This window comes from Fundulus heteroclitus, unplaced genomic scaffold (assembly GCF_011125445.2).
Source record: "Fundulus heteroclitus isolate FHET01 unplaced genomic scaffold, MU-UCD_Fhet_4.1 scaffold_64, whole genome shotgun sequence".
NCBI classification, from domain to species: Eukaryota; Metazoa; Chordata; class Actinopteri; order Cyprinodontiformes; family Fundulidae; genus Fundulus; species Fundulus heteroclitus.
Genome location: NW_023397077.1, coordinates 1,188,303 through 1,215,883, shown reverse-complemented (window position 1 = coordinate 1,215,883; position 27,581 = coordinate 1,188,303). Strand labels below are relative to the sequence as shown.

Genomic DNA, 27,581 nt, shown 5'->3' with positions numbered 1-27,581 from the left:
AAACCTGGTCCATACCCCAACCCAATGATCCCCGAATTCATCCATCCAGAGACGGGGTCAACACAGTTCCAATGAGCCAGCCAACCACAGCCCATCCTATGAATCTGAAGATGCCCAGAGCAGCCGGTCATGCCACACCCTCACAACACACTCTTGCCATCAAGATTGCACCGATACATTCTTTAAAAAGACACACATTTTTTTCCTTTTTTTATAGTGTCATGTCTGACAATGTGGCAATACGAATTGTTGTCTTAATGCCAAAAAGAACCCAACAGATTTTATTTTCACAAGCGGAGCCTTACCGCTTTCGCCATGGTGCTCTGCTTAATTTATGTATGCAAATTGCTTTATTTCTTTATCTAATTTATGCAGAGAATATTTCATGTTATATGGACACTAAAACAAGAATGTAGAAGAGGAAAAAAAAGGAGAAAGGGTGAAAAACAGAGGAGATAAAGGGGAAAGAATGATACACCCTCAGTCTGCTTCCTCACCTGCAAAGTGAGATGTAAAAAGAACAGCACAACCAGCTGAAGTATTACAGATACAATCAATTAATGCCTTAGTACCATCACTAAAGTATATACAGTATTAATTAATACAACATGTATAAAGTGACAGCTGAAGATAATACGTTTTTTTTTTGTATGGAGGTAAGTCTGTAATTACCTGACTGGACCCAAGCTGGCACCCATCCCTGGACACCGAGCACCACCAATGCACTAGCGGGCCAAGGCGCCAGCCAGCCAGCGGAGGGAAGAAGGACCGGGGGGGGGGGGGGGGGGGTGCTCCACACTTAGTGAGACCTGAGATGTCCTGGGAGAGGGGGAAGTACAAACTCAACCTGGCAAATAAACAGAAAACTACATTCACCATCTCATTCACTCTTTCCCACCCTAGTGCCCCACATGTAAACACTCCTACAAAAGAAAAAAAAAAGGACGCAGTACACACACTCACAACCCAACCTACCCGACCATGCTCCGGTCCCGACCCCCCATACCACACCCTGACCCGATGACCCACTGGAGATGGGGCCAACATGAACCGAACGGGACAACCAAGCAGAGGCCCCCACCACAAACCCGGGAGTGCTATCTCCCCCACACCCTCCCCCTCCATACCCTAAGCACATATTCCAGGGGAGAGCAGAAGTGTCAGGTGGCCTGCTCCTCCTCCAGGCCCCAGACTCCAGGCAGTAATCGGAGAACAGAGATGTGAGGAAGTTGTTAGCCTGCCTCCGCTAAAAAGACACACATTTTAAAGAATGGATCAAAGTCCTAAATATATTGCTGTGTCAAGACAGTGCAGATTTCTGCCGGTCCTGCCTTTTCTCTCTCTCCACAGGTGATTGCAGTTAACAGGTGGGCGTGGCACACACCTGCACCTCGTTCGGCACCGTGGTTGGGAGTATTTAGGCAGTGAGCTGACAGCTGGAGGACGCCAGAGTGTTAACCTTGTGTGGTACACCTCAGTTGGCCACTGTCTCCTTACAGCTCTCTTGTTTCCTATGTTAACCTCTCCCTCCTGTGTCTCTCAGGTTACCTCATGCTCTGGATCACGCTCCAAGTGCTCAATCTCGTGCTCAGACGTCCCTGGTCAGCCTCCTCACTCTCGCTGTTCTGGATCCCGCTCCAGGCTCTCTCTCGTGCTCAAGCCAAGACCTCTCACTGTTTGGATCCCCCCCCAAAGCTCTCTTGGTATTACCAAGCCGGGCTAAGGACTTCATTGGATCACCCTGGTTCCTCCAGCTGCACTACTGACCACAACTCCCACCATCGGTGCTGCTCGGATCCCGCCATAACTCTTTCAGCCCGCTCACCAGCCACTCAGTCACCTGTTACCATCTCAGAGGAGATACCTGCTGAGTCCGTCTCTCAGCCTCACTCCACCCCGGCTAGGTTGCCCGAACTCGGCGGTAAGCTCTCCACTAACCTCGCACATATTTCCCACGGCTCTGCTAACTCTGTTCTCTCTCCCGCAGAGCAAATCGGCCCCGGTCTCACGTCTCAGTTAGGCATTCTTCCGTCGTGAGTCTTCCACATCTCTGCATCTCTCTTTAATTAATAAACACCTCAAACTGGTCTCTGCCTCCCGACTGTGTTCTGCATGTGGGCTAAACACATAAAAAACATGACATACTGTTTATTTATTTTTATATACTGTACAGGGCCTAAAATATCTTTGCTACAAAAGAACTGAATGTAGACTTTGTTGCAAAAGATTGCAGTGGTGCAAATATTTTTGAAAGGTTAGGATTTACTCTTTTATAGAAAATAGTTTGCTTTAGTTTCCTTGAATGCTGTAAAATGTTCAGAAATAGCTTCAGCTGCAGATTATTTCTGGCTGGATATCCTGTTTTGGTCCACAAGGTGGTGTTAAATTTAATTAAACTGAGTAAATGTAATTTGTTTTCAGAGTTTAAAGTGTTTACCTTTTCAAAGCGGTACTTTTGGGCTATTATCAATAGGTGACATGAAAAATAAAAATAATACCCTGTCAACTTGTATAAAACTGAAGATTAGTTTAAGCTGTTTATGAAATGATACTGCAGGCTGATCTTTCATCTAGTCATACAGTTCTGTTATTAGCGGTAAAGCTGAAGTTTTAACAAATGCAAAAATGACACCTCATATGTCAGTGTTGTTTAAAATTTAGACATATTTAGATCTACAACCACTGAGGAAGTGAAATGTGTTCATGTCCCTTATGGTGAAGACAAGACAGTATCTACAGAGTCGCTCTAAGGCAGCATGACAAAGATCACAAAGTGTATAATCCACTTCACATAGCATAGATTTTCCATTTCACAGTTCACTGACTCCATGTGAACCTAAGCCTCCGCATCCCGAAGGGGAACATAAAGTCTATGTTATCTCTTTAACTTGAAATGTCACACCATTGCACAATCTTTCATGCTGTGTTGAATTTAGCTCTGCTCCTAGCCTTACGCCTTCAGACAGCTACAAAGAAGTTACAGCTTCAGATCGCTCCTTCTTTATGCAAAGTTTGTCTCAGGGTTGTGGCTTAACTTCTATCAATTAACCATACTGAACAGTCTTTTGTTTACCAGATTAGTTTCCCAAATAAAATTGCTTGGTCAGTGATTCTATCATAATGCAGCAATCATTCATTCAAACCTAATAAAAAGCTTTTTTTACATTATACAAAATTCCAAAAGTTAATTCAAAGAAAAAATAATTGGGCTTTCACTTATTTTATTCATCTAGGGGTGTTAGTGTGTGCATGTTTTTCACAAACCTTTCAATTTTGCGTTCATCTTTGTCTAGTATAAAGTGAAAGATATTAATCTGTTTTTAGCAAAATCAGCCTGAATTAATTTTAGAACAAGATAAAAAGCTAATTTAAATTTTAATTCCGAAACAGGCTATGACAATGGTATTGAGTGGACATAACAATAGTATACACTATTAAAAGCTGTTAACATCGTAATGTACAACATAAATAATAATAAAAGTACTAGCTATTATTATTTTGTATTTTGACTTTTCTCTAGAATCACATTTTTTTTAATTTTGGTTTCATAACTTTAGTTTTTATATTGGTTTCTTTTCAATATTACATTTTGGTTTTGTAACTTGTACTTATTTGGTAAAGACAACAAGATTAGGATAACCTACTAAAACAATGATTTGAGTCTACTTACTACGAAGTGTTTATGGTACCAGAATTTTTATTTTGGTTTAATAATGAGATTTAAATTTGCAATAATTTAATTTCTAATGACTATAGTGAACCAACAATCCAAAGCTGTCTGTATTTTAGACTAATGTAATTTCTGGCATTATTTTCAAAGAGCAAAACATTTTAAATAGATGCTAACTATAGAACATTTAACTGTATAACGTTCTTTCATTCTTTCCTGTTTTACAGCTGACATGTTGGTCAGTGGGTAGATTTAAATAAGGAAGTAAAAGAATAAAATTGTTAAGGAAGTCGTTGAAATGAGGAAGTTTAAGAACACGCACGTAGCACTTAGACTGAAGGTTAGTCTGCTTCTGTTGGACAACACTGCCAGGATCACCTGTAACTTGCTCGGTTTTTGGGGGCTTGTTTAGATATTTGTAGTGTTTAGCAACTGGCTGAATTTGATGTCCTGTTCATACTTCTCTGTCAACTACTGAAGGACTGGTAGAACTAAGCTGGAGAAGAATCTGTCTTTGGAACGCCCGCTTGTTTTCCGTAAGTGCAGTGAAGTAATTTTATTTGCCAAAAATGTATATGACTGTTACTGAATCAAAATGTCTCTTTAATATTCCATAATAATTTATCTTCAAAGTAAGAAAAACCTTTCGCATTATAAGGATCAATCTATTTGATCTACTGTATTTGCAGAGTGTATTCTTTAAAAAAAATAATAGATGTCAAGTTATTTAACATTTTATTTGTTGTGACAATTTTTTTGTTCTTAAGTACTTCTAGAGATGTGCTTGAGTATTGCATTATTGTGGTTGAAGTCTACATAACTCTCCTGAATCAAGAACTTAAGTAGATAAAAACGCACACTTTAGTGTATGCAATGAGATACTATTATGTTCTACCTAAACATGAATTTCCAAGTAAAATATAGATAAACAATCAACACCAGCATGATCACGCTGAGAGGAAAAACACATGTTATTTAGGTATTTGCATTATTAAAACCAAAACTTTATCCTCTTGTAAAGGAATGTTTATACACTGAAACATAAAGCTTTGAAGGTTCGATGAAGTAAGTTTAGAAGATTTTTGTTGGTAAAACATCCTTCATATAGCCAAAGCACATGAATTGAGACAGATTATTTATACCTGTCTCATTATATAGATTATTTAAATAGATTATTTTGATTATTTGTGAAATACTTTTGTTAGGGCAAAAGTATGTCACAGGGCAACCAAAATACATAAACACAGGAAGTCAACCCTGCCTACAAGATGCATTTTACATAGACTAACTAAGTCTCTATACAGATTTCCTCTCTCTCAAAGAAAGACATTTTTTTGCTTTAGAATTTTGGTCATAATCTTTTGTTCTATCCAATGAAGTTTATGAGGTTATTCTGTCATATTTACTTTACGTATGCGATATTTTAATGAGTATTAAATATATAATTGTTTGCATGACTTTTCCTTAATATTCATGAACAATTTTATTCCTGGTTGAAGCAATACCAAGGCACAGTAACTTACTGATTCTGAAACGCAGATTTTCTGGTTCTTTTACCCTGCTACCCTTGAAAGTGTGGATCAGAGCATCCACATATTACTGCTTTAGCATTGTTAAAAAATCTAAACTTTCAGTGGTTACAGTGGTTTGAGTCGTACCTAACAAGTCCATTGGTACTTTTTTGCTTGCATTTGTGGCAGTTTGTGTAAAGGTTTTTGAACACATACGTTACATTTTCTAAACAAGTTCAGTTTGCTATTGAATGCCATTAGGCTTTTTTTTAGCTCTAAAACTACCCTTTGGTATACAGGGTATGTGTATATATATATATATATATATATATATATATATAGATCGATAGATAGATAATGCTTGCTGGCCTATCCACTAGAAAGTGGATTCTGGAAAGAATCGTAAAAGTGTTGAAATACAGTTCACTTTTGAATATTTTTTCCCATTCTCGAATGAAAGATTAATTCTAGACTGTAGATTATACTAACACATTGCCACACCATTAAAGGTAAGCCAAAAGATAAAAGGTTTTATTCATCTTGGATGCACATTTTGGGGTAAAACCAGAACGAGAGTTCCCCAAATGATTTGTGCATGCACAAAACCTCTGTGGTGCGACTGTGGTGTTTAACTAAAGTAGGGGCAGCATGCTCAAGTCCTGGTAGCAACTGTGGTAGCTTTACATTGTAATTTGCCTTTTCAAAAGCCTTCTCTGAATGTCATGAAACAAGATACAGTTGACATCAAAACCTCAGTTTGCTTAAAGTGGCCATAATGAAGCTGAAAATTACCCAGTGAACTTGAGCATTTGTCTTCTGACTTTCATGTCTTGTTTTGAGGGCTCTAGTTCATCCACTCACCTTGGGATTGGATTCCATTAACAGATCACTCTTTATATGTCTTCATCAGCATTCTATGTGCATTTGGGTCCTCTTTGTCATCATCTAGCCATTTATAATAATATATGTATGTACTCTTTCAAAGGTTCAGGTTCAGCTTACTTTATTAATACCCAAAGATAAATTTGCTTTACTGTGAGATGAAAAAAATAAATAATGAAATGAATAAATAAAAATAGGCCTATCCATGTAGTCCATTAAATGTGAAAAGTGTTAAATCAGTTCCTATTGAACAACAAATCTAAATGATTTGTAAATGAGGTATTTTAAAGCTGATATCTTTAATTGTTGTCTGAAGTTATTCTTTTTGCATATTTTTCCATCTTTGTGACAGAATTTTGAAGAAGAAGCCACCCACAAGAGATCAACATGACTGACAATGTGAATGCCTTGCCGTTCTTCTATGGCAACATAACTAGGGAGGAGGCTGAGGACTACTTGAGGCAGGCTGGAATGAACAACGGCTTGTACTTATTACGACAAAGTCGAAACTATCTTGGAGGCTTTGCATTGTCTGTTTCTAATTCAGGTCGCATCTACCACTACACCATTGAAAGACAGCTCAACGAAATGTACGCTATTGCTGGTGGTAAGAGCCATAGGAGCCCTATGGATGTGATTGACTATCATTCCCAAGAGATGGATGGTCTTGTGTGTCTGTTAAAGAAGCCCTGCAACAGGCCAAAAAATATGCAGCCAAAGGTTGGGCCATTTGAGGACTTAAAGGAAAGACTTATCCGGGAATATGTGAAGCAGACTTGGAACCTGCAGGTGAGTTTGAGCTGGATCCTTAAATTAGACGGGTTCACTTTATTTTTAACTAGAATAACCACATTTGTAATAAAGTAACTACTTCGATTGTGATACCTTGATGCAAAAATTAACCACAAAATAGTTATTCTATAAAATAGAAAAATTAGGTGAAACATTGTAATCAATGTGGTATTGCTTCATATGTTAATGTTTATGAAGATTGCTTACAAATCTATTAGGGCTGTCTGTCAACTCTTTACAAAAACGATACAAAATACAGTAGACTTAGAAAAACTTTATTGTATGTACAGTGTATACAAAATTAAATTTTGTTGTCTACAGCTTATGACAATGTAATGATATTGCAATTGAAATAAAAAATAACATTACAATATAGAGTGCAGCGGTGATAAGAATGAAACTGCAGGAGAAAAGCAGTGTGCAGAAGAATGTTCAACCATGTTTATAGTGCAAAAATAATGGTGCAAAAAAGGCAATAATAGTGCAAAAATGCAGTAAACGTTCAGTTGTGTGCTTTTAAATTTAAATCTATCATAAAAGTTCAGCAACATTGGCAGTGCAAAATTATGATGCAAAATGGCCGGAAAGTTCAGTTCTGTGCATGTGTGATTCAGAGTCCAGTTTAGAGTTCAACAGTCTGATGGCAACGGAAAAAAAGCTGTTGCAGAACCTGGTGGACCTGCAGCAGTAGTTTAAAGCTAAAATACAATGGAAATGTGTTGCATTTTTTTCAACGTAATATCAGTTTAATAATAATAATAATAATCTCTTTGTATTTCTTGACATATTCAACATTTCAAATTGTTGTTGACTAGAATTTAAACTGACCAGAAAAGAACCCAAAATTTGCATTGTTTTCCCTGAACCTTGATGTTGGTAAATGGTCTTTTGAAACTAAATTTATGTAGTGGATGTTTTAAAAATAATAAAAACTCAACTACTGACATTGTTTGTTTCCAAGTCAGAGTGGTGCTAACAGGTCATTCCAGACTTTCAAACTTTCAGTTCAAACTTGGAGCTTAAAACATTTTTTATATGCACATAGGGGGCAGCTCTCGAGCAGGCCATCATCAGTCAGAGGCCTCAGCTGGAGAAACTAATTGCCACCACAGCTCATGAAAAAATGCCCTGGTTCCATGGATCAATAACAAGAGAGAACTCTGAGCCCAGGCTTCAGAATGGTTCCCGTACAAATGGAAAATTCCTGTAAGTATTTTAGAAGTTGTATGTAGTGGCTTTGCAGAAACTAGGGGTCTGTTAAAAGAGATGCAGTCCCTTGTAGCCTAAAAGGGTTGTTTAGTACTCCACAATTTTACTGTGCAGATCTGTTAGTAGCTTTGAATCTAGTTACTATATGGGAGTTTAGTTTTAACTCACATGTTTAAACTTCTAAATTTGATAAAAACGTGTTTTAGGCTGAAACTTTGAGAGGCAAAAATTTTGAGAGGCGGTGGTCTAAGCAAAATAGTTGCAAGATTACACACACACACACACACACACACACACACACACACACACACACACACACACACACACACACACACACACACTGTGGTTTCCGCTCTGACGGTTTGCAAAGGACTTCCTGAAGTAGCCATGTCAAAAGAAGCCTTACAGTAGGGTAACGGCTGACTACCCCTTTTTTCATAAAACATCTTACAGGAAATGGCCTTTTTTCACTGAAACAGGGCCTCAACTCATGATACTTTTCAGTTCAGAGAACCATTGCAGTCCCTCTTTACCTATTATATTTTGAATATAGGGCTTCAACTTGTAGTTTGTTACATAGGTTTTTGCAATTTTATGTATTTTAAAATACATAATTACACAATAGCCTGTGTTTACTGTGCCCTTTAAAATAAATTTGAGAACACTATTGTTTTAGTATGACACTGGGGATTTATTTATTTATTACTGTTTAATTTCTATTACTCTGGTTTTGTTTGTTGTTTTTGTTGTCTTAGTTGGTACTGTTTTACTTCCTGAGTTTGGAAATAGCTTTATCAAGTCACAGCTATCACTTTTCACATACTGTGTTGGAACAGGTGGGGTTGTTTTACTGTTAAAGCTTTGCACAAGTAAAAATAAGTTGAAACAAATTTATACAAAATGAAAATTTGTAGCAAACATAGCCTAAATAGCCTTCAACACTACATTCAATTATGATCTGAAATACATATATAAATAATACACAAACATTTTCTATTCAATTAATTAGATAAAAATAATATATAATAAAAACACAAACAAATCAGAAATAACTCCTTTTTGCAGGGAACAAAATATTAAAATTGGTTGGCTGAATAGACATAGGAACATGATTTTTCCACTGCATGCTGTAGCATGCAAGAAGTTAAATTTCATTGAAAAATGTATTTGTTTTTGTAACACAAAAACACATTTGTGTTACAAAAACACATTAAACTTTTAAAAATATACTTTTAATCTGACAAACGAGACTCTTTGGAACACATACTCAAATACTCACATATGACTACAAAGCACATCAAAAAGATTTTTTTTTTGACTACATTGTTTGATAACTGGGATCAAACTGAATTATACTTTCAATATGTCTGTATGGTTGGATAGAATTGATCTCTTTGTAAAGTCTCTTGAGACAACATTTGTTGTGAATTCATGCTATATAAATAAACCAAACAGAATTTAGTTACGAGTAATTAGTTCAGAAGTGAATATAAATACACATAGTAAGGTAATCAGATTAATGTACCCCCCTTAAAGTGACATTAATCTGAGACCTTTGTTCAAAAATATGAAAGTCTCGAAATCTTAGAGTTGCATTGAATTTGTTACTTTTACCTAACGCTACTATACTTAATACTAATACTGTTGACTTTATGTTCTGTTAAAATATGTCTTTTTAAATCTTATCAACTGGACAAGAAATTATGGTTTTCAACAAACAAAATCCTGCTGGGCCAGGTTCTATAAGCGTTTTCTCAACTTCTCATGACATAAGTTCCATGGCTTCTCCTGGTAGTGGTATAGCTTGAAAATAGAAGTCAGAAAAGTCAGCAGTATTGCTCATGTATTTTTCTTCATAAATTGTGGCTTTTGTATTTTAAAGGTTCCCCTCTAAAATAATCTTGTATTTTTTCCATATTATACATCATAAACTCTTATCTCTTGCTATAAAGGATTTTTAGGCATACCTTTCGCTTCTGAAAATATATTCCACCTTTGAGACAATCCATCCATTTTCTATAGATTTGGGGTGGGGGTGGGGATAACTTCCAATGAAAGCAAACAAATGTTGTATGCTACACTATTTTATTTGTTCTGCTACTTATGTGTGCAGGATTCGACAGAGAGATCAAAATGGATCTTATGCTTTATGTTTACTGCATGAAGGCCAAGTGATGCATTATCGCATTGACAGGGACAGCACCGGCAAGCTCTCTATCCCTGATGGAAAGAAATTTGACACCCTGTGGCAGGTTACCAGCTCTCTTTAGATCGATTCTGTTTCACTTGAAAACTAATCAATAGTATTACTGACATCATAAATATCCCTATAATATGATTATTATTTTTGTCCATTACACAGGTCATCTTAAAGCATGTGTGACATAGTCATCTGCACGGTTCAAGGATGTAAATACTTTCTAGAGCCGATATCTGTTTTTCTTTTGCTGGGATGTTTTAAATTAATGTAACATGTTATTGATTATTTAATTTTTTATTAATTTAGGGAATGTCTTGGGGTTGATAATGGTTCTTCTTACGTTAAACCCTAAAATTTTGTAAGATAGAATAGAAATAGTATAAACTTAATTTTGTGACTGTAGCTGTATTAGATGTCCTTTTTCACAAAGAATGAGCATAAAATTTTATCTGATTATTAGCATTCACAATGTTCGTTCTCTATATTAAAACTGAGTTTTTTGAGGGTTTACTTTCTGTTATGGAAAATTTTTTTAACAATTTCTTTCCATACAACAGCTGGTGGAGCATTACTCATACAAACCAGATGGACTGTTACGAGTACTCACAGAGGCATGTCCAAGACCTGATGGCGAAACTGGTAGAGACCGACACAACTTTTGAAAAATTACCAGATCACAGCATAAACAGAACTGATCATATTTCACTTTTTTTAACAGTACCAATTGGGCGGCCTGTACCTCCGCTGAACCATCCTGGATTAGGTTCTGCCATTGTAAGTTACACATGTGTATTTTTGAAAAAAAAAAACACACAAAAAAAACACGTATGATTTAAAAAAGGAAATTGGAAAAACATGTGACCAGTCTTCTGCATTGAATGCAGAGATATTATAGTTGTGTTCTTAACTAACAGATGGTCAAAATATATAGCAAAAATTTTGAAAAATATATTATGTGATGCAAGTTGATGTGAATCATGTGTGACTGGGTAACAACATTCTGCTACATAAACTGGACTGACTCATGCTGTAGACTATTTTTAAAAACATTTTATTTCCACTGAATTTGTAATTATCTGTTCAATGTTGATATTAGTATAATACAAACGTGGCAACAATATTATTTATTTTAGCTAAATGTATAATTGTGCAACAAGTTGGAAACATATATTGTTTACACATGCTGAGACAAAGTACTCTAGGCAGCACTTTGCGTGGTGTTGGTTAGGTTAGTAACCTGAGTTAAGAAACAAGCAGTTGTGTAAAAAAATTTGGTAATGTGCAAAGACTGGATTAATTAATTGGATAAGATGTAAATTCCTATAGCAATAATTATTTACTTTTCCCATAAATTGGCACTGAAATATTTTTCAAACATAGGTTAGTTTCCAAAGACAGGTTAGTGGTAACAATCTAAAAGGGAGTAAAAAGCAGTTGGCATGGGGATAGACGAAGTCAGACTAAGTTAAGAACCAGAGATGACAAAACCAATTCAGAATTGATCTGTGACCACTGATACCGTTGAGTATAATGTTTAAGCAAGTAACTACATTGTGATTATTATATTCATTATGTCATCGATTTGTATCCCCTTGAAGCTCTAAAATATTTCAAGCAAAGATGTCTACAGGAAATAGTACAAAGTTCTTAAAATAATGTCACTCTAAACATATGTGACCGACCACAGCAAAACCATGAACAAGTCTCTCCAGGGCCGTTTTGAGTTATTTACAGATTCTGAAAGCGTAGAATCTAAGCTTTCCGGTGATGTCAAGCTAGTGGAAAACAACAAAGAATTGAAGAAGATATGACCATTAAAATGTTGTCCATGGAGCCACACAAAGGTGGCATACAAATTAGATGTTGCTTTCTCCACCCAGACATGCAGATATCGGTCGGGGATTTTAAGCTGAAAACATCCTGAGTTTAAACACATAGTTTACTGTTTTAAAACCTTTGAAACTGTCATTTTAAGCACTGAGTGGTTTCTTCATAAATTCAACAAGCATATTTTGCAATAAAACAAAAATCACAATTTTCTCCATCCATCCATCCATCCAAACCAGACAGTCTGTTACAAGTATTCACAGAGGCATGTTCAAGAACTGGCAAAACTGGTAGTGATAGGCACAACCAGTCAAATTCTGTCATAGAAAAGCCCATTTATTTCAGAAACTTCATTTGCTAAGTGAAACACTACATATATTAATTACACATATACTGATGTATTTGTGTTAAATATGATGATTATTTTTTTTGTTATTCATTTATTTTCTCAACAAAACATAAAAACAGAATCATGTTTCATTAAAAAAGAAGAAAATGTGATGGACATCTGCTAAAAAACCCTCAAGGGGCTTAATGAGTGGCAGTCTCCAGAATAACAAATATGTTTCAAAAACAACAACATTTCAATATATAAAACAGTTAAAAATATCATTTAGACCATAAATCCATATGGAAAGTTCAGACAACTAAGTAGCAGCAATTTTACTCTCCGTTTAAATTGTTCTTTAGAAAGATCTGTCAATGATGTGGGAAGACTGATCCATATCTTTGATCCTCTGTATAATACACTTAATTATTCCACTTAACTCTAATTAAAACATGGCATTTAAGAGTAGAACATTACATCAGACTAATAGAGAAACCATTTTTTACATGAAAATGTGGGCCTAATGAAAAGTATGTATAATACCCCAAGAAAGGACTTTATTTTGAAAAATACTTTAATCTGACAAACAAGCCTTATAGGTACAAACCTTGTGATTTACTGAATATGCCATTAAGGCCTGTATAGGACATAAAAATCTAATCAGAAATTTGAGTCCCCAGCGGGCAAAACGTAGGGCACACTCTGGAGTGGCCACTAGCTCAAGGACATGAATGGCTATAAATGGACCACATCATCAAACAATAACTTGTTTGACATTTTTCATTTCAAGCTTAATGCAGCAGATGGACTTCGCTCCATGTTTGGTCAGCTCAACATACCTGGAAGAAAGGTAAGCATAATTCACATCACTTGACTAACTTAAAAGTAACAACAACAAACAGCAGTGTCTAGCCTCACCCCTACACTGTGCAAGGATGAGACGCGACAATCGTGAAGCGTTTCCATATTTTTCGGGGTGTGGTGACCTAGTGGTTAGAGCAGTGACAAATAAAGATTTCTGCCTCAGTGTGTACATATTTTTCATTCATAAGCACTTGTATATTATTATGTACAAGAAAAATTACATTGTCACCGTTCAGAATCATAGGAAGAGTTGTGTCATTTCCAAATCTGTTTACCTCCAAATTTATTTCAAGTTGATGAATTTTCGTTTCCATGACAGTAATTGTTTGTATAAGCTTGTCAAAGTCCTCGGGGGTGAAGGGAAGCATCTTGTGCTGATTAGCTGGCATCAGCTGGTCTTTCTCAAAAAGGAAAAAATAAAAATTAAATGCCTAAATCCTTGAGTCTAAATTGCTTTGTACAACTTTTCTGTAGTTTTGGTTAGGTGATAAAAGTTAAAGGTGGCAAAATATCAAAGCAAGTAAGCAGGGAGCAGAGGAGCTGAGGAGAAAGCATTAAAGTGTCATAATTTAAGAAATGATGTTTAATGACCACAGTCATAAACATTCATAAAGACGCCTTCATTTCAATTAAATTTATATAGCAACAATCACCAAACTGAACCTCCATGTATCCAACCTCTGTATTCTCTGAAGAACCCCACCCTGTAGTGATCTACAGCTTTCCTCGCAAACCAAATGAATATTAAAATATACATTTTTTCCAAAGAGGCAGAAGACATTTTTTAATTTCCCAACCTATTACATATACTTGTATGTTCTTGAACATTTATAGGCCTCCTAAGTCCAAATCAAACCTTTTGAATGATTTTAACCCATTAAGCACAGAGGGTTTCAGGAGGAGATTCCACCTGAAATTACATATCCGATACAAATCAAGTAAAGCCCTAAATAAATGTAAAGTTTAGTATTTGCGTGAAGCAAAGGCAGTACTATTTTCAACTGGAACCACTTTTAGGTGATTAAACAACAAAATAAATAAAATTTTTGTGAAATAAATTGTGAACTCCACTCCACCAAGGTCGGGATCATTAAAAACTAGAAAGTCCTACCTTTAAACTAGATACAGCATGTCCCTGCCTCATCTGTGCTGGTGAAATAATCCCACTGTGTAATGGATCTTACAAAACTCTCAGTCCCTGCTGCTGTGTGCCCAATTACCAATATAACTTTCTTTATCACAATCTTCACTCCTCAGAGGAGTGAACAGGCCATTCTATAGAAGTTTCTTAAAAAGATATGAGTTATGATTTATGCTTTGCACAATGGTACATGTTAATGAAATTAAGGGTAAATCTTATAACCAAAGACTTTGTCATGTGCAGAAGGAGTCCAACAATGGAAATATGCACTTTAATTTGACCTGCTGCCTTTTTACAAGGTGAAAAGCAAATTTGACACAATTTTGGCAAAAGTGTACTAAAATCAGAGGACCCTCTGGCACACTGCCTATTAAAACCTTTATGAAACAAAAATGCTTCAGTCAATTCAATTCAGATTTGCTGCAGTTATATGGCAATGCAATGCACTGCCTCCCATGCAATGAATGGAGGCACCTATTACTATGCACCTCTAAACGCACTCTTTATTAATATTGTTTATTATTTCACGATTAATGCGGCCCGAACCGTAGCGTGCACCCCCACAATACAGGTATCAAAACGTCCAGCTCGATCGGGAATGGTGTGCTATTACATTTATTGGGGTTTCAAGTTACCATGGCAACATCATTAGCGAAAAACCACCCCCAAAATCCCTATAGGAATGAATGTAGTCAGGTACAAAGAAAGCCTCGAAAAAGCCTCAAAAAGACCATTTTCAACGCTGTGTACTGTATCGTCATACTTGCACCTACAAACACCGTTTAACTTCCAGTTTGTACATATATCTTTGATCTACTCAGAAGTGAACACGGGATGTGGATGTATTTTATGGTTTTCCTACAGTTACTCCTCAAAGCTCATGTCCAAAAATCTGCAGAATTATCATTTATAATGGAAGTCTATGGCGGAATTCTCCAACTGACAGTGTGCACTCTAGGAATTTTAAAATATTTCAAAACTCCGAACAACTTCAGCTTACTCGCTCAATTTCCATCTACGTAGACAAATTATACATCAAAATGTAGGTATTTTTGTCTGGATTAAGAAAATGTAACCTTCATTGGTGTGAGATTCATAGATTTTTTGCAAATAGCCCCAGAGCGCCAAAAAGTCAAGACCCTCTCAATTAATTTCCTATAGAGCTGTTGTGAAAAATGACATCTGAAAAGTCAAAACAACACATGTTTTAGACATTGTCGCTATTCCTAAACCGTTTGATGTAAAGGCATGAGACTTTCACATTTCATGTTCAGACCCTTCTGGCACTTACAATAAAGGAATTTGTTTGATAACTGCAACGGTTTTGCCACAGGAACAATTTGTTTGTGAGTAGAGATTTGGCAAAATCCTGAAAACGCTTTGGACCTGCATCCTTCCACATGATCAATTTTTTGCCTACAACGATTTTTGTACAAACATAAAAATAAGCACCATAGTCCTCAAAAGCCTGCTGATACAGTGAAATAGTTAGTTTGATATCTCTTATACTTTTTCAGCTATAGCGGTTTGTTCAGGACAATGTTTTGGGCATTTTTGCATTTCTTCAAAATTGCCCTTTATTTCTAGATTTTTTCCGCCTACATCAAAATATTTCCTACAAAAACAGATCATCATTCTTGTACCCTATCTGTTCCAAATTAAACACAGAAAAAATTATGTCTCTAGCCCTTACGGTTGCTGAAATATCGGGTGTTGTGCAAGGCAAAGTTTTGCCATTGTATTCCAATTAGACAGACACTGAGGCAAAGTGTGTGCATGCAGTAGACATGCAGCAGCTGATGTCAGTGAGTTTCCATGACAACAGAACACTGCTGGCCAGAGGTTACTACAGGTCAGGGACATGCTCCATTGGCTTAGCATGGCAACTTTTGACGCCCACTGCAGTGGCCGTGATGAACGTAGGAATCTGAGATTTGCAAAATCACTTCCTCTTAATTTGTTTAAATTTTCCGGTGATTATCACGTGTCTCTCACGTAAACTACAAAAGCTTAGAAGAAATCATTCACCAGCTATGTTCCTCCTCCTGCTGGCTCAATGTCCTACCAACAGCTTTCTTTAAGAAAGTTTTGCCTGTCATAACATCTGATTTGACTAAGATAATAAACACACCCCTTCATTCTGGTGTATTTCCCCAATCTCTAAAAACTGCAATTATCAAACCACTGTTGAAAAAGAACAATTTGTACAAACTACTTCTGCAGAACTACAAGTCCATCTCAAACGTTGCCTTTATCAGTAAGATTACTGAAAAAGCTGAGTTTCAACAATTAAACACCCTCTTAACGATGACCAACTGCTTTGATGTCAGGTGACCGTGCTCACCACAGTACAGAGACTGCCCTTGTCAAGGTATTTATTGACATCCATATAAATGCAGACTGTGGAAAAAACCACAGTGGTGGTATTATTGGACCTCAGTGTAGCATTCAATATTGCTGATTACTCCATTCTGTTAGTGCGCCTGGAAAACTGGGTCAGCTTTTCTGGAACAGCACTCGACTGCTTTAAATTCTATTTAAAGGACAGGGACATTTTCGTGTCAGTAGGTAACTTTATATCAGAGATGACAAAAATCCCATTTTGTGGTGGGTTCCCCAAGGGTCCATCTGAGGTCCCCTCCTATTCAGTATCTACACACTCCTTCTAGCTCAGATCATAAAAAATCAATATTAGTTACCATAACTATGCAGATGACACAACTCTACATCACCATGTTACCAGGTGACAATGAACCCATTCAAGCGCTGAGTAAATGCTTAGAAGAAATCAATGCATGAATGAGCCAATGATTGGTCATTTTTTAGACAGCTTTGAAATAAATGCTCTTTGCTTATTAAAAGGGCCAAAGCAGAATTATTTTTTTCTGTGACCACTGAAAACCTCAATGATCCACAGAAATTCTGAAAAGTGATCAAATATCTGTCAATAAAAATTCACAGACTGTCATGCTTTGCTAAGATGAACCAAACTCACACCACACACACGGAGCTTTGTTTTAAGAAAGTTTATTGAAGGGAGGATGAGTTGTGGAAGGAGGAGAACCAGAGTCTATACCAGAATGGAGCAGGTGGAAGGTGAATGCAGGAGCCGGAGAACTGGAGGGACTGAAAGACTGGAGGATGCTGGAGTGCTGTGGGCGCTGCGGTGCAGAAACCTGAAGCCTCCAGAGCAGATTAGAGAGTCCTGGCACAGAGGAGACAGGATTAATCCAACAGTGGAACAGGCCTTACTTGAAGCTGGGAGGTAGCAGGTTGGCACGTGGAACTCTGACGACCGGACGTGGGATTATCTCCGGTTTAGCCAGACTAGGGACAGTTGACGCTCAGCCAAACGTGGGAAGATCTCTGGCTGAAGTGCAACAGAAGGTTGAAGCTCAGGAAGACGTGGGAACCAGCAGGGAAGTGAAGGCGGAGGGAGACTTATGTAGGGAGGCTGGCAGGTCGAGTGAATTCTGTCTGGATAAAGCCTAACGGGTGTGACTGATTACTGGGGGAGTAGAGGGTAAGCCGAGTGAGAGGAGATGAACTGAAAACTCACAGGAAAAGAAGCTAGACCAAAACTAAACCCTGACACAGACTCTTCCAACATATGTACTTAAAGACTCAGTCCAAGTTCATGATCGAACTAAAATCTTGAATTGTTTTAACCAGCATTTTTTATTGTCTGGTTCTCTATTTGATTCAAAAGGGACAACTACCAGGAATGTACAGAATCTCTCATGTTTTATGGAGATCCTTTTAATTTTGCTCTTTTTACTTGTCGCAAAGTACATAAAGCTTTAGGAACATTAGACCACAGAAAGCCCCCTGGACCTGACTTGATTGAGCCTTACATCCTAAAACTGGCAGCTGATTTCATAGCAGAGCCACTGTCAATTCTTTTTAATCTTTCAGTTGAAAACATGGACATCCCATCTATTTGGAAATCTGCTTTTATCCTTCCTTTATTAAAAGGAGGTGATCCATCAGTTCTTACCAATTATAGGCCAATTTCAAATGTATGTGTTTTATCCAAAATTCTGAAGTCTCTTGTTTGTGATCAATTGAAAGAGTTTCTCCATTCAAATGAAATCCTTTTTAAATGTCAATCAGGTTTCAGAAAAATACACAGCACTATCACCGCTACTATGAAGGTGATACATGATATAATTGTAGCACTTGATGAAAAACAGTACTGTGCTTCAGTTTTTCTTGATATTTCAAAAGCCTTTGACACTGTACAGTAAACCATGCTATTTTAAAACGCAGGCTACTTTTCCAAGCATGCGGTTGCTTGGTTTTCAAACTATTTAGAAAACAGGTCCCAGTGTATAAAATGTAAGGGCCTTTGTTCTCAATTTGTTTAACAGGGTGTGCCACAAGGATCTGTTTTGGGGCCCCTCTTATTTATCTTGTACATCAACAATGTTGAACAAAATTTTCTCTGATGCTAATATGTATTTTTATGTGCAGTGTAGTAGTGACTTAGATGTAGTAAAATATAATGCTCACAGTGTCTTAGCTTTAACACTTGTTTTATCAAATAACTTAACAAGAGATTTTATTTACCCAGTTACTTTAATAAACTACCTATTTCCACATTGTGTTGTTTTTTTCCAAACATTTGCTGATTGGACAAACCTATAGAGCCGAAGACATCGACCCAACAACACAGACCTCAATCCCTATGAAACTAGGGTGTCCAGTAACCAACCAGCAAGCAAAGGTAAGCTCTGGGAATTTTTATAGGAGTTTTCTTTACAATTAAAATTTTCCTGCATCAAAGTAAAAATAGTTATTGTCTAGTTTTGTGGAGAGTTCTGGCAATATTGTAAGAACGTCCTCAAAACTTTAGTGAGGGATTCAAACAACATTTCTTGGTCAAAGTTATTACCAAGGTTCATTAGATTATTACTTGGTGACCTAGTTGATACTATTCAGTATAAAAGACTAACTGAGCAGTTGTTTTTAGATGAGCTGATCCAAAGATGATAACCCATGTTTTGTTTTAAGGTTAAATTTATGGATAAATATAACTTCCATGTCACCCAGAGGTACCCTGGGGAGTGGTGGTCAGTTAGAGAGCCACCTCAGGCTGAACAAGATTGCTGTGTCAATATTTACAAGGAATCCTAAGACTAAAAGTAGTTCAATATTGAGAGACTCACAGACAAAAAGAGGCAATTAGAGAGATTTATTGGCATAAATTAGAAAAGTTCAGTGAAAGCTTGTGAGCGTGAAGGAGGAGATGGGGTGGAGGAGGGTCGAAGCTCAGCTGAAGAGCAGGAGAATTTATGGGTGGAGAACCGTATAAGCAGAGCTTTGTGAGACGATAGTCTGTGTCCGTGTGCAAGATTGGCTGGCACACGGACACAAAGAAATTTTTTTTTTTTTTTTGTGGCCTGACGGGTTAATGTTGCAGCTTTAATTATGTCATTTTAATGAGGATAAGCAAATATTAGGAAACATTTTGATTAGTAATGAATAAAAAGTGGAGAAATATGCAAAAAATATAGTACAGTGGAATATTAAAATTATTTACAGAAAATGCTCTCAAACATTTTAGTTTGAGAGCATTTTCAAACAAAAATGTTTAAAAAAGTCGTAGAAAAGTATTTAAATAAATACATATATTTTAAGTGCAGCCCTGGCCATTTGAACTCTGAATTCAACCTGAAGCCTTTATTCAACCACCTTTTTACCAAAACTGCAACTTAGAAAAAAAAAGAAAAAAAAAGGAAAAACTAGAACTACAAGCAGTTATTAACGGGTTCCAAGCCCACCCACGCCCCGCCCCTTTGAGCATGCTCCTGGACTTCAGTTCAGCGTTCAAAACCATCATGCCAGAGCATCTGGTGGAAATACTGCAACATCTGGGCTTCAGCACACCCCTCCGCAACTGGCTGCTAGACTTCCTCACCAACCGACCTCAGTCGGTCCGGGTCAGACAGAACACCTTTTATGTCATCACCCTCAGCACGGGCTCCCCTAAGGGCTGCGTCCACAGTCTCCTAACAGTGGTTCTAGAGATGTGTCTGCTGCTAGAACTCTGTGTGGCATTGACCTGGTCTCTAATCTGAGCTGCTGTCAACCTGCAATTTCTGAGGCTGGTGACTCGGATGAATTTATCCTCCACAGCAGAGGTGACTCTTGGTCTTCTTTTCCTGGGACGGTCCTCATGTGAGCCAGTTTCTTTGTAGTGCTTGATGGTTTTTGCGACTGCAATTGGGGATACTTTCAAAGTTTTCCCAATTTTTCGGACTGACTGACTTGGCCAATTATGGCCACTCGTTTTTCTTTACTTAGCTGCTTTTTTCTTGCCATAATACAAATTCTAACAGTCTATTCAGTAGGACTATCAGCTGTGTATCCACCTGACTTCTGCACAACACAACTGATGGTCCCAACCCCATTTATAAGGCAAGAAATCCCACTTATTTAACCTGACAGGGGACACCTGTGAAGTGAAAACCATTTCAGTTGACTACCTCTTGAAGCTCATCAAGAGAATGCCAAGAGTGTGCGGAGCAGTAAACAAAACAAAAGGTGGCTACTTTGAAGAACCTAGAATATAAGACATATTTTCAGTTGTTTCACACTTTTTTTGTTAAGTATATAATTCCACGTGTTAATTCATAGTTGTTATGCCTTCAGTGTGAATCTACAATTTTCATAGTCATGAACATTAAGAAAACTCTTTGAATGAGAAGGTGTGTCTAAACCACCTCCTCCATTACCATCTGGTACGCTGGTGCCACTGCCAAAGACAAGAGCAGACTGCAGCGTGTCATCCGGTCTGCAGAGAAGGTGATTGGCTGCAATCTTCCATCTCTCCAGGACCTGTACGCCTCCAGGACTCTGAGGCTGCAGGAAGATTGTGGCCGATCCCTCACACCCCAGTCACAAAATATTTCCCTCCCTCTGGCAGGAGGCAGCGGTACATCAGGACCAAAACCTCACGACACAAAAATAGTTTTTTCCCATCAGCTACCAGCCTTATGAACACGGCCCAGAGGACCCGTGACACTTGACACTGCCTCTCTCCCCGTTCAGGTCCTACAAGTTACACCAACGTAGCATCTCCAGACCTTCTGCGTTACATTAATGCACAGTCTACCGTGTATATAGCTTTGTATATATATATATATATATATATATATATATATATATATATATATATATATATATATATATATATATAGCGTTCACTGAGCGAGAGGCGGGGTACACCCTAGACAGGTCGCCAATCTGTCACGGGGCAACACAGAGACAGACAGCACGAACAACCTTTATTGCACACACTCACACCTAAGGACAATTTAGAGAAGCGCAAATTAAACTAACAGTCATGTTTTTGAACTGTGGGAAGAAGCCGGAGTACCCGGAGTGAACCCACGCATGCACAGGTAGAACATTCAAACTCCATGCAGAAAGACCCAGAGGATTTGAAAGACCCAGGAATATTTGAAAGACCCAGGAGAATTTGAAAAACCCAGGAGGATTAGAAAGACCCAGGAGGATTTGAACCCAGAAGGCAAATCTGGGTTCAAATCCAACGCTACTCACTGCTTCACTGTTCAGCCTCTGTTTATGACAGTATCATGTAAAACTTAGGCACAAATAAAGTGTTACCTAAACAGAAGTAATTTGTATAGTAAGTATAACATCGACTGACTGTAAAATTACCTGTGAAACGTTTTCACACAGCCAAACTGCTTGTTGTTGCAACCAAATGCTATGGGTTCTGTGTGAGAAGGGAGTAGCAAGATGGCGGCCAGTGACCTCTCCTAGTGACTGGCCGCCATCTTCCTATTCCCTACTCTCACACTTTTGCAAATAGGCCCTGCCCACTTGTTTCAATCATTACCACTTTAGTTCAGGGCTATGCCTGGAAGGCAATAAAGAAGGTTATGTAAAAATACGATCAGCCATAATTATGTAGTAGATTTCTTGACATTACAGCGTCCCCTGGTGATGGACGATCCTCAAACACAGGTCACATGTGCAAAATCTTATTTGGACTATGGGTTATGAAGGACATGTTAAAATTTGGTCTTAGAATAATCAGCGATTACATTCAGAGCTAGCTAGCTAACAATCACTTATTTTAGCATTACTTTTCAAAAAAGTCAAAATTAAAAAATCCGCCTTGTTAACTATTTTTATTTGTCCATGACACTGTCATATATAAAGTTTTGTGCGGATTGCACAAAAAATGTAGGAGGAGTTCAACAGGAAAGGTTTAACCTTCCTAGCCATGTAGCACGAAAAGTAGCTGGGAAACGAAAGGTGTGGCAATTCCCTTTTTGATGCAGAATCATCCAATAAACAAAGTGATATGAAGTTTTTGAGTATGGGACCAGTAGTTTGGTGTTTACAGGCCAAAACGCATTGTCCTTTGTTATAGCACCCCCTAGTTGTTGAGGGGTCTGAATTTCTGCGTTTGAGTAGCGGTGCACGTTCTGTACTTAGATACCTAATTCAATGGGTTCATTACAAATCGGCATGGGCCGCCCAACGCGTTTTAGCGGAGAATAATAATTCCCTATAATAATAATAATAATAACTAGAACTGCAAGCAGTTATTAACGGGTTCCAAGCCCATCTATGCCCCGCCCCCTTTGAGCATGTTCCTGGACTACAGCGTTCAACACCCTCATCCCACAGCATCTGGTTGAAAAACTGGAACATCTGGGCTTCAGCACACCCCTCATCACTTCCTCACCTCCTGACCACTATTGGTCCGGGTCTGACAGACCACCTCTGATGTCATCACCCTCAGCATGGGCTCCCCACAGGGCTGTGTCCGCAGCCCCCTGCTGTTTACTCTGATGACACACGACTGCACCCCCAGGTTCACCCCCAATCACATCATGAAGTTCGCAGATGACACAAACTCATCAACAGCTCAGCTGTGGAGGTGGTTAGCAGCACCAAATTCCTCGGGGTGCACATCACGGACAACCTCACCTGGTCTGTGAACACCACATCTGGTGAGGAGGGCACAGAAGCACTTGTACTTCCTGCGGAAGATGAGGAGAGCCCAACTGCCCCCGCCCATCCTCACAACCCTCTACACAAGTACCATAGAGAGCATTCTGACCAGCTGTCTCTCTGTGTGGTGTGGAGGCGGCAGCACCTCCGACTGGTTGAAAATAAGGAGATTGGTGGGGACAGCAGAAGGGATCATCGGGGCTCCTCTTCCCTCCATTAAGGACATTTCATCCCAGTGCTGCATGTCCCGAGCCCATATCATCAGAGACCCCTAAAACCCCCACCATGAACTGTTCCCCACATATATATACACACACACACATATACACATGCAGTAATGTAATAAATATATCTATCTATCTATCTATCTATCTATATATATATATATATATATATATATATATATATATATATATATATATATATATATATATATATTTATTAAGGCTGGGCAACGATTAAAATATTTAATCGCGATTAATCGCCCTGATTAATCGCGATTAATCGCGATTGATCGCATTGTATTTACAAACTCCAAGAATGAATTCAAAAGTAGTGTAAAGAGCACTTTTATTTTAATGTTCTGCTGCCATATGAACAAAAGTGTTGTAACATTTGTAGCACTTATCAGTAACACATATTTAGTGTAAAGCTCAACTTAAACATGTAAAACAAAAAATAGCAATAATAATAAATTAAAGCTTATTGCCACTGACAGGTAATTCTCTTTATGGGGAAAAAATCTACCAAAAACAGGCAATTTCTGAGGTAACAGCAGGGAGCAGCATTACCATTTTATGTTCAATACCAAAGTTTAACTTGGCAGTGGTTACAACTAACTTGTTTCTGTCATATTCGTTGCTGGAAGAACTTTAAACTGAAATGCTTGCTAACTCGATATGCTTGCGTTGCTTGCGTTTATTTGACGTTAACACGCGGTTTTTTTGTTGTTGCTTTTTCGCGTGCATATAATGAATGGCAGGGGGAAAACAGGCAAAAACACACGGATACTTTGAAACGAGAAGCGACTTCACCGACGGCTCGATGCAGACCCCCCCCGCTCCGCACAAAGCTTGTTCCGGCCGCCAACTCACCGCCTCGCCTAAGCAAATTCCTGCGGGAAACACCGCCTTCCCCATGTCGGCTTTGTTTTTTTCCGGGCAGCACTTTTCTTCCTCTGAATCCGAGGCTTGGCTGACAGCGAGGTTATTGGCGCATTATCGCCACCTACTGTTCTGATTCAAACCCCTACACCGCAGCAACAGACCTTCACAAAATAAAAGCATGTGAGCAACATGCGTTAACGCGCGTTAAAGAAAATATCGCCGTTAATAGTCTGAGTTAACGCGAAATTAACGCGTTAACTTGCCCAACCCTAATATATATATATATATATATATATATGTGCAAACACACATATACACATGCAGTAATATATATGTGCAAACACACATATACACATGCAGTAATATATATATATATATATATATATATGTGCAAACACACATATACACATGCAGTAATATATATGTGCAAACACACATATACACATGTATATATATATATACACATATATATATATATATATATATATATATATATATATATATATATATATATATATATTGAATGTTCTTCATTATATATATATATATATATATATATATAATGAATGTTCTTCATTTACAGTGACCTTTAAACCATTAATGCTATTACTCATTTTCATATCTATCTATCTATCTATATTATATTATATTATAGTGTTACTTTTCGAATAAGTCTGATCTATATCTGAACTATGGATCTTTGCAAATGTTCTTGCCATTACTTCTACTTTTTTTTCATTTGTTACTGCTGTTCCTTCTTCATGTTTTAGAACTGGAAATGTTCTCTCTGGTCTATTTCCCTTCATTTTCTTAATCATTCCCCATACCTTAGCTATAGGAGTTGTTCTGCCTATTGAATCACAAAAATCTCTCCATTTTGTCTTCTTTGCCTTCTAAATAACTTTCCTTGCTTCTGCTTGATCTTTTTTACATTCAATAAAATTTTTTAAATTATGTGTTCTTTTCAAAACTCTAACAGCTATCCTCCCTCTTCAAGTTTATGCTCTGCTTAGAAAAATCACGGGATGTGACGTCTCATCCTGTGATGTGCCCATATATGGGCAAAATGGCCGCCTTGTTCACAGTTCTGGATGGTCAGAGCTCTGGATGGTGAGAGCTGTGACCAGATCATAAAATTCATTAAATCGTTAAAAATCAACGGTTCGCTCTAAAATTCTGAAAATATTCACGTATCTAACTACGTGATTTTTTAAACGCCCATTGAAAAAAGCGTTTCAGAGAAAAAAAAAAATCATCTTTATAGTCTTGCACATGTGAATTTCAAAGTCTTTTAAATAGTTAAAAAAATTTTACCAAACTGAAGTCCACGTTTAGTCTGAATGTGCTTTACAAATAGTGGCCATTTTTATTGGGATTGATCAATATTTAATGAGTGTGCAACTTTCAAAAACCTCAATACATGCAGTGAGAGAATTGTTACTCCTTATTCAAGGAATACATCCTGAAAATCCAAGATCGTTACACCACAAAATGGATTTTTGGTCATTTTTTGAAGTTTTCAAGGTTTTTTTCACACTTTTGGAAATAGGCCCCGCCCACTTGTTTCAATCATTACCATATTTATTACTTTCGTTTAAGGTTATGACTGGAAGGGGATGAAGAAGGTTTTGTAAAAATCTGATCAGCCATTCTTGCATAGTAGATTTCTTGACATCACAGCGCCCACTAGGGATGGACGATCCTCAAATGCGGGTCACATGTGCAAAATCTTATTTGGACTATGGGTTATGAAGGACATGTCAAAATCTGTGATGTTTTAGAATAATCAGCAATTACATTTAGAGTTAGCTAGCTAACAATCCCTTATTTTAGCGTTACTTTTCGAAAAAGTCAAAATTCAAAAATCCGCCGCGTTAACTTTTTTTATTTGTCCATGACATGCTTATGTGTAAGGTTTTACGCGGATTGCACAAAAAATGTAGGAGGAGTTTAACAAGAAAGGTTTAACCTTTGTAGCCATGTAGCGCGAAAACTAGCTGGGAAACGAAGGGTGTGCTAATTCCCTTTATTTTGCAGAATCATCCAATAAACAAAGTGACGTTAAGTTTTTGAGTGTAGGACCAGTAGTTTGGTTGGTTAAAGGCGTAAACGCATTGTCCTTTGTTATAGCGCCCCCTAGTTGTTGAGGGGTCTGAATTTCTGGGTTTGAGTAGGGGTGCACGTTCTGAACTTAGATACCTGATCCAATTGATTCGTTACAAATCCGCGTAGGCTGCACAACGCGTTTTAATTCCATAATAATAATAATGAATAAATAATTTAAAAAACACACGAAAAACAATAGTGTTCTCTGCTCACAGACCAGACGAAAGGCGTAGCCGTTCGCCTGAAGGGGGTGCAGCCTGGTGACGGAGCATTCTTGGGTCTACATTTAGCTGGAAGGGTTTAGTGACTTAATTTACATGACTAGCTAGGATGCAAAAGAAAACAAAACTGTTCTATTGATCTTTTGACTGACTCTTTTTTGTATTGTAATACATGTCTATCCATCAATATATATTGTTATTGAATTATCGTTATAACCATAAAAACACACTCATACTGCATCAGCATAGCATGGTTTCAAAGAAGCTAGCGGGAGCTGTCCTGGAAGTTTAGTCAAACCTTAAAAACAAAATGAAAACACATTAAGTAAACCATTCTAAACTTTCCCTTTGTCTGTGGTTGTGGCGACAGGCGTCCGCTTGCCAGTGAATTACTCCAAGTGAAAGCTGGTTATCTCAGCAGCGATAGGCTAGCTCAAAATGTGGCCATTAGGAGGCGGCTCCGGGATCCTTTATGTGGGTCTCAGGCCTGTGAAGGGGGGATAACAGAATGGGGTCTCTGCACTCCTGCTGCAGAGACACCATTGTGACTCAGCTCCCAGGTCAGCTTTCTCCTGCAGAGGTTAGACAGACCACCACTGGTTTGATTATGATGTTAGTGTCACAGAAAGCAGACTTTACTCGGCCTGGCCGACCCTGCTTGTGAGTCTTTGAGCCCCATGTGGCCCGCATCGGTGGCTGGTCTCCCCAGCGTGGACTCTCTCCTTGGGGG

At 37.9% G+C, this 27,581-nt stretch overlaps 1 protein-coding gene across 9 annotated transcripts in view; it reads left to right on the top strand.

Annotated features, from left to right (window-relative positions):
• syk (spleen tyrosine kinase) overlaps positions 1 to 27,581 on the top strand; it is a 150,345-nt gene that overhangs the window by 71,426 nt on the left and 51,338 nt on the right. For 2 of the 9 annotated variants that reach the window (XM_036133575.1, XM_036133574.1), the window contains 7 exons: positions 6,416 to 6,852; positions 7,901 to 8,061; positions 10,178 to 10,316; positions 10,822 to 10,903; positions 10,983 to 11,038; positions 13,210 to 13,269; positions 19,072 to 19,150. In XM_036133575.1, coding sequence (XP_035989468.1) covers positions 6,451 to 6,852; positions 7,901 to 8,061; positions 10,178 to 10,316; positions 10,822 to 10,903; positions 10,983 to 11,038; positions 13,210 to 13,269; positions 19,072 to 19,150 — 979 coding nt within the window. In that variant the 5' untranslated portion in view covers positions 6,416 to 6,450. Of the gene's footprint in view, positions 1 to 789; positions 4,207 to 6,415; positions 6,853 to 7,900; positions 8,062 to 10,177; positions 10,317 to 10,821; positions 10,904 to 10,982; positions 11,039 to 13,209; positions 13,270 to 19,071; positions 19,151 to 27,581 lie in introns of those variants that run through there. The other 7 variants (XM_036133572.1, XM_012856021.3, XM_021312583.2 and 4 more) reach the window with 7 other exon arrangements.